The sequence below is a fragment of the Betta splendens genome, chromosome 22 (genome assembly GCF_900634795.4).
Source record: "Betta splendens chromosome 22, fBetSpl5.4, whole genome shotgun sequence".
Classification (NCBI taxonomy): domain Eukaryota; kingdom Metazoa; phylum Chordata; class Actinopteri; order Anabantiformes; family Osphronemidae; genus Betta; species Betta splendens.
The window spans coordinates 9,824,342-9,832,645 of record NC_040900.2 but is presented as its reverse complement, the minus strand read 5'-3'; the positions used below and the strand labels follow the sequence as shown (position 1 = coordinate 9,832,645).

Below are 8,304 nucleotides of genomic sequence, written 5' to 3'. Positions count from 1 at the left end.
GTGATTTAGCTTTCTACCAACTCAACATGGCTTGAGGTTGGAGCAGGGATTCCTCTGTGATTTAGCCATTACTCCCAAAGGAGAAAGTTCCGGTTGAAAGCTTTTAAGACCGGACAGTTGTGCCGAGCAGAGGAGTTTAAGTTATTAACGCTGGCCATAAATTTACCCAGGAGCTGCTGCACAGGATGACACTCTTGGAGTTGTTTTGCACACACATACTTTGTCAGCATCAGCTTTTATACGATGATCTCTGTGGAGGTTTCGGGCCCGATCAACGCAGCACTCGCCTGCTCTGGCTGCTGTGTTTGAGTGTCGGTGCTAAGTGATGTTTGAACCTGAGAGAGAAGCTGACGGTGCATTAGCCACGTTGGACAGGGCGGTGGGATCGATACTGCAGCAGTGTGGTGACAGGACAGGAAGCAGGTATCAGGTAGCTTACAGCAGGTCCTTCGGTGTTTATGCTTTACATGTCTGCACAAAGCAAATACAGGCAACAGCAAACAAGTGTAAGAACATGTGCAGGCAGTATTTGAACTTTAAACCCAGTGTTTCATGTTCAGCTTGGGTGTGTCTGCTGCAACAGGGGAAAAACAATATGATCCATTATCAAGACTGGTGTTTTTAGTCTCTGCTATGCTGGCCTGCTGTAGCAATTCCATCTAAGAATATGAGCAATTACAGTATTAAAACACAGGGGGGATAATTACAGCTATTTTAGTCCACTATACGTTCAATGGCCCTTCAGTAAGTCATTTCATAATAAAATGTCCCAGCTCCACTTCAGTGGTTTTAGAAATCCCTTAAAGTCAGGGCAAATGCAGACAGGCTAGATAATCTCTTAACGTCCTTATTTCTGCCTGGATGTGAGCAGGCAGAGTGACACAGCAGTTAGTTTTGGCTCCGGGTCAAAAAAAAAGCTAAATCAATTTCTTGCAGGAGAAAGGAGGCTCAGAAACACATGAATGTGAAGAGGCTCTTCACTTTCTGATGTCAGTGTAATGTTAACTGGAACCCTGATTCCTGTAAATCGAGTACAGGTTTGGGTCTGCTGTTGACTGTTAGCTAATGAGTGTAATCAGGGCCAATATGCCTCTCTCTCCCTGTGATTACCAAACGGCGAGCCTCTTTAATGCTGCCAGAAGCACATCTGCCACATATGTATGTCTCATTTACAAGCCTCCGGTGTCAGACGTGACTAACAGCTTCTACTCCGCCTTTAATTTGCCTTCATTCATAATTAATTTGTAGAAATTAGACTGAACCGTGTTGGTATCACATGCTGTCGGGCATCTGTAGTAGCTTCATGTGTAAAATATAAGTGTTTCAACGCAGCAGGAGTTCAGACACGAGCTGTTCGTCTCTCATTTACCCCTCTCAGATTAGTGAGTCCACGTGTTCCGAGGTCACAACCTGCATGACCACAGCCGCCGTCTTACAGTCAGGAAAAAACAACATACCAGCAGCTAATTGCTCTCTGAATGGGACCCTGTTTGCTTCATATCCACGTCTTCATGATTGCAGGGTATGAGGGTTCAGGTCACATCTCAGACCTGGACTTGAATCTCCCCACTGTCTGAAGGAACTTGTTGCTGTCAGACACATGCCAACATCTGTCATTATCACGAGGCCAAACTCAGACTTTGCTCAGAAGCTCAGTGTGTTTCAAACAGGTGCATGTTGTTTCATTGTCTGGTTGAGCCCAGAGTTGACTGAAGTATTCATCTTTTGCATTTATAACATCTATATTTGTTGATGCAGTTAAAACTATATTAATCTGTCCAAGTAATAAACTTGTCCTGGATCCAGCTACAGCATCTGCCCACCGCTCGGTGTTTTGCAGCAGCTGAGGTTGTTTGTTCTGTGAGTCTGTGCTGAGTCAGCCTGGTAGACCACGACTCTCTGAGCTAGAGTCCGGCTTTACTGCACCGCAGCCGACTGATGTCTGTCTGCAGAGGCACATTAGGCTCAGCCCGCCACGGCACGGTCCCTTGCTGGGCCACAGGCTGACAGCTGTACCATACTATACCGTGATAGATGTGTCGCCACAGCTTGTGCTGCCTGTTTAAAGAAAGGTGTGGCTGTGGACCGGAGCCTGCTCTGCTAGCATGTGTCTAGCGGCGCTCGTCTGCAAGGGTGCACGTGTTGCTCCTCCTCATGTGGCCACTCCCTGCAGCTCTGCAGCTCAGCTCTGTTTGTGTCCTCTGGAGTCAGATCCAGCCTGTAAAGATGCACTCAGAAATGGTGCAATTGCAATAAAACATCATACTGCATTAACAAATGTGTGCTGCCAAGTACTGAGAAAGAAAGCTGAAGCGTTTGTGCATTTTGTCATGTTGTGCTGCATCTGCTGTAACCTTTATACCTTTACAGGCAACATGGCATCTGCTGCACTTTGCTCTATGCAGGTCTGGCTTTATCTGCATAGTAAAGAGATGAATAATGAGTCAGCAAAGCACCAGTACGTCACAGTGTTGGCTCCATGGAGTCTCATATAATGGCATTACTTTTTGAGGAAATGGTTCTCATTTTACTCCACAATCGGTTTTGCTCACTTTCTTGTTCGTTGAATGATCCACCTCCACGTCAACACCTAACCATGCAGTTTTCATTGTGGTGCTGGCACTGATGCATCCTGTTGACTTGTGGTACTGCAGATGTATCTGAAGCAGAGGTGATGGTGAAACCTGACTCTGGGCTTCTCATACTTTCCATGACTTGAATAGTTTCCAGTAGAACTAAGTGACGTTCCTGGGCATGTTTTTCCATTTGGGGGAAACAAGGGGTCGCTTGCGTGTAAGGATTGGGCTCTTTACAGATGACATCAGTTGTCTGTGATGCTGCTGCACAAACACAGCACAAGAATCGGCACCAGACATATTGTTTGAATTTGCACCATCACTATCATCTGCTATTCTGTCAAACAGCCACACGAGGGCAGCCTCTGCCTCCACATGATCTCTCAGCTGTGGATGGAAAACATTCACTAGCCTTTGTTGCCCTGGATGGAGACTCTCAGGCTGTATGTCGCCTCCATCACCACGTTTGCTGGACTAATATTTATACCTCATATACTTTAATTTTGGATTTCAACAGACAAATAAAAATCGGCTGTAAATCCAGTGAGCATAAAAACAAAAACTGCCTGTAAATCACATGCAGTTAGTCGTGCATCGACTAATCGTGGGTGTCAGCTGTTGATGTGTAGTAAGGTGGTAGAAGATCTCTGCTTTATGGCCAGTTGTCATGATCTGTGTTAGATCTCAGTGTTTGACTCAAAAAACCACACACACACACACACACACACACACACACACACACACAGGCCTCTGTGCAGTTGCGTAACAAGGCCGGTTTTACAGTTAGTTAACGGAGTAAAGAGAGACACGATGAAGTCAAGTTTTTTCACTGTATAATTGAGTAAAACCTATAAAATAGTCCACAAAAAATACATTTTCATCCTCCTCCTTTTCCCCATAAACCATATCCTTCAGTTACATTTACATCATGATAAACATCTGCAACATCTGCGCTTCACATGCCCTGTTTATACATTTATAAATAACACTGCAGCTTTGTGTAGTTCAGACACATTATTTAAATTAAAGGAAAGTGGTTTGATTTCTGGAGCTGAAATCCAACTGGTTCGCACTGTGTCGGTGCCGAGCCTTCAGGAGAGAAAACAAGTTGTTGTTGAAGCAGCAGCAGCAGCAGCGTTCTCCTCGTACAGCTCATGCGATTGGTCGCAGGTCTGAGTCTGTGCAAAACAAGCTTTTAAAGCCCTCCTACTGAACAAGTGACGCACGCAGCTTCCTCCCACCCCTCCGCCTCCACCTCCTCCTCCTATTTTTCCCCGCTGGCCCTCGCTGCCACCTCCTCCCTCGGCTAGTTCACTGTCAGCCTGTCGGGATGCATTAGGCTCATATGCCTGTAGTGTTTGCTGAGCACAGGAAAAAGGCCAAGAAGAGGGAAGAAACGAGCTCTGAGTGCCTTATGTAACACCCCAACGCAGTTCTTAGTTTAGTTTTATCAGTGACTGCCACAGGAACCTCAACACGGATGGAAATAAGGCACAGTTTCATGGCGGCGATGAGGACGCACTGCTTTGGTCTGACAGGGAAGCGTTGGATTTACAGCTGAGATCAAACAATGACATAATAATTAAATGATTTCTGTTGGTAAAAAAAAAACAGGAGTGTCCAGGTAATCTGACAACAAGCAGACATCAGGAGGTAGAACAGGAGTAAAACACACATAGTGAAGGCTAGTTCACCTTCTACTGGGCAGGAGATTAGAACTTCAGGTACAAACACGTACAAAACGATTCAAAAAGGGAAAAAACTCCCAACATAGCAATAGAAAGTTACACCATCAAGGCTTGTGTCATGTACAATTCTGAGATATGGCAGCGTTTTCGTGGTCGCTGAGCGGAGGACCCTGGCTCCTCAGGTCAGACTGCGATTACATTACTGTTTAAATACGTTCAATGCTGTGTTCGTGACATGTTGGATTTACTGTTAATACAAGCTGCCCAAAACGAAAAACTGTTCACTGGATTTCTCTTAGAGGCTCTGACGGTTTGTCCCATTTGGTGCCGCAGATGGTGCGCGAGGACCAACAAAAGCAGCGAAAGCACTGAGAGTCTGTAAATTATCTAAAGTATAAGTTAACTGTGCCTTCATCTCTGGGGACTGGAGGTTCACAGTAAATCCCCAATTTCAGTGTCCGCATGCACATGTTCCCCGGAATGTCCGGATGATACGTAGTTAGAGTAAAAGTAAAGTGATTTAGTCCCAACAGTAAAAGGAAACCCAGGCCTTAGCCCTCCTGGCTCGCTGAAACCCCGTCTCTTAAGTAATTCAAAGGATTTCAATTAATAATCAACCCGCGTCTGATACGACAGCCTGAGTGACGCTTTCATGGCGGCAGCTCGGGTTCCTTCTTCTGAAGCAGTGGATGCTGCTGCTGGTTAGACTCAAACTTCAAGAAAAGTGTCTTAAAACACGCATGATCAGAAATTCATGATTCTATCTGCATTCAGACTTCATGTGAAGTTCTACGCTGCTACATGGCACAGCATCAATCTGAGACGTCCGGCGGTGCCTGTTGCAACACTTCCCTGACACACATTTCAATATCTCTGTCTAGACCTGCCCCTTTTACTTCAGTTTATTCACAGATTACTCAAAAGACAAGCTGTTTCTGAGGTGTACAACCTTCTGCGCTACATCCGGCTTTCTTCATCTTTTTAGATTTGTCTTCTCATTTCATTCTTTGTCCAAAGCGAAGGGGCCAAGCAAAAGCTTATTTTTTATGATTGTTCGGCCAAAAGTTTAACGTTTTCTATGAAACCCTGCAATCGTCGTTTTACTTGACCGATTACTAATGAATTGATCTGTTCTGTAAACTGTTTCAACAATTAATTTGTCTGACTATTTACCTCAGGTGCAGTTTATGAAAATGCCTGTTTGTTCACAGCTAAAAAAGTGGGTGTTTTTCTAATAAATGAAATTCATTTTAAAGCTATAATAAATATGTTGTCTCTAATTTGAGGCACAAACTGGTTCCTTTAAAATTGGTTCTGTAAAACTGATTCTCAGCTAAATTGTCAGATGGAGCCTTAAACGATCCGGGGTCACGTTCAAGTTCATCGCCACTCACATCCGTGTTTGAACGTAGCTGGCAGTGAGTGAACAGACCAGGTCCAGGAAGCAGCTTGGCTCTCATGGTCATCAGGATTTTACCAGAATCTCCATGATGTGGTCCAGTTCATTTAGATCCATCAGACAGGACTGGAGACTTCCGGGAGACCCGTGATTGAGAGGGCGGATTTTCACATCCTCGTCCGCCCACAGCGACACGCTGACAGGCCACAGCAAGCTCGACCCTGAGGCAGAGGACAGGTCCGAAGTCTCGTACATGGAAGTGTCAATGTCCTCAAAGATGTCGTCCAGGGCGAGGTCGCTGAGGTAGCCCATGGGGTTTACTGCGTCACTGAAAGCACTGATTGTTGGGCTGGACTTCTGGTCGAGCGGCGTGTTTTCCTCCTGAGGTGGGAATTCGGGGGACAGAGGAGGCGACACAGACAGGCCGTCCCCACCTCCTTCTGCACACCCGGGGCACGTTAGCGACGTGTCCTCCCTGAAGTCATCCCTGAGAAGACGGGAGTCCGGGTCCACCCCGCTGAGGAGGACGGCGGGCGTGCAGGTCCCCGCGCCGTCGCTCCTCATGTCCTCGTGGATCTGCCTGAGCGTGTTGATGAGCAGCACGGAGCGGCGAAGGCTGAGCTCCACCCCGGCTTGGTAGCGCTGCAGCTTCTCCAGGCAGAGGCCGAGGACCTTCTGGCGCTGCTGCAGGTGGCTGGCGTGGCACGGGGGCACACCCGCGAGGAGGCCGCCCTCGTCCTCCTCCCCATTCGGCTGCTTGGCCTCCACCAAAGCAGCGGGGACCCCCTCGGCCTCCAGCTCCTCCAAGCAGCTCCACTTCCGCTTCACGCCACGACCCAACATCGGCCTAGAACAGAGGAGAGATCAACAGTTAGAAGGAAATCTGGAAGTATCTGGAAGCCATTTAAATAACAGGGCACAGTGTAAGACTTTTTATAATAGTTTAGTAATAGTAGGACAATTGTTTTACACAATTTTATGGGTACATCCTTTGATGAGCATTGTTCATAGCTAAAACGTGTGACTGTGGTTGCATACTGTCCCAGATAGATTCAAATGAACATATTTAATGACAAAGTGCTAAAAAGCAGGTAATGTAGTCGTTTTAATATAGATACATGAACATTAATGATCAGTAGGTTGATTTGTCGATTAACTGCCACCATCGGCCGTCATTTAGAGACTGACACTGCACCGATGACAGTAAAGCACAACGTGTTTTACAACAGCAGCTTAAAGCAGCTGACTTTATTCCTTGAGAACAGGGAGACACGTGTGGGATGTCGCCAGGCTGCGCTGCCCATGTAATAAACCGTGCATCCAATTTATGTAATAGCACCGACCAGCTCCCTCTGTTCACTTTCAGTATGGATTAGTTTAAATTAATAAATGACTGTTTTTCTGTATGAGTCACCGCGCAGGCTGAGACTTTCCTCACACATCCAGGCATTGGTGACTTACCTGGGTCTGAGAAGAAGAAACCGGTTTACGCGAGCCCACAGTTATTACGACTTGGACCCTGTCTGAGGAGATTTAATCTGCTCGGTGTGTTTTCGTATAGGTTAAATGGAGAGCTATGTTTAAAATGCCTTTAACTAAAAAATTCCATTTAAACTCGTACAAACCAGCGAGTTGTAGCAGTTTAAGAGTATTCCACTTTTTTCGACCCCCCCTCAGAAAAGCCAACTCGGTTTGATTAAACCGACTTTTAAAGGGTTCTAAAATAAATATTAAAATAAATTCAACCAACCTTACGTGTCCTTGAAAAGTATCATACGGTGTGCAAATCCGTCGTGTCGTCGACTCGTGTCGTTCCGCCGCCGCGTTCCTCTGCCACCGAGCCCAGAAATACGAGGAATGTACGGACAGTCCGTCCACAACGCCGGGGAAGAGGGGGAGGAGAAGGCGGAGCAGAGGAGCGCGGTGTCGTCTGTGATAGGCTCGTCCGCCCGCCACTCAAGCCTCCGCCCCCGCCTCTCACGGGGCAACGAATGTGCGGCTGCTTGTTCCTGTTGAGCCGCTGCCTCGTTCACGTGTGGCTCGGAAATATTATCACTGCTCCACGGCACGTGTGGCAGATGTTTGCGATAAACGAATTAAAGGGAGACGTCTTTGGGAACAACAGCTTCTAAGATCAAGTGTAGTATCTGTTCTTATTAGGTTTCTGTAGTTATGTAGGTAATGTTTGCTTTGATTTATTACTTCATCCAAAGGTTTAAATTAAGCTATGCTATATTTATATTATATTTAAATAGTTGATAATGTTTGTGCAGATTTCAGGCTGATGCATCTAAATGGACGATGTAATAAATAATAATTAATAATTATTAAATAATAATAATTAACGATATCTTCCAATATACGTGGTTGTCCATTTAATATTTTTAAAGTGGATAAGAATAATGTGTTCATAAATGAGTTATATCTTAAGTGTAATGATAGGTTTTCTTGTGCTGGTTTTCTCAGAATAATTTAGTCACACTATTTAAATCAGTGGCTTCAAGTGGTAACAATGTAAAAATGCACCACTGGTTGTTCCATTGCACAACTGTGCTTACTGTGCCAAAGGTGAATCAGAAGGCTGCAAAGCAGGTTTGTCCAAAATGTAGGCTGCAGCAGGAATAATCTATTCCACTGTCAT

At 45.7% G+C, this 8,304-nt stretch overlaps 2 protein-coding genes across 2 annotated transcripts in view; one reads left to right on the top strand and one right to left on the bottom strand.

Annotated features, from left to right (window-relative positions):
- The window catches only part of ahsa1b (AHA1, activator of heat shock protein ATPase homolog 1b), a 45,955-nt gene that overhangs the window by 20,961 nt on the left and 16,690 nt on the right, over positions 1-8,304 (top strand). The window lies entirely within an intron of this gene.
- On the bottom strand, positions 3,393-7,570 carry si:dkey-177p2.6 (uncharacterized protein LOC568712 homolog). The gene is made up of 2 exons (XM_029139885.3): positions 7,414-7,570; positions 3,393-6,510 (listed from the first exon to the last, which is right to left on the bottom strand). The coding sequence occupies exon 2, from the start codon at positions 6,504-6,506 to the stop codon at positions 5,730-5,732; it is 777 nt and encodes a 258-aa protein (XP_028995718.1). The 5' UTR covers positions 6,507-6,510; positions 7,414-7,570; the 3' UTR covers positions 3,393-5,729.

Bases quoted from the DNA above. Each gene is read 5' to 3' on its own strand.
- si:dkey-177p2.6 (XM_029139885.3), bottom strand. From the start codon at position 6,506: ATGTTGGGTCGTGGCGTGAAGCGGAAGTGGAGCTGCTTGGAGGAGCTG.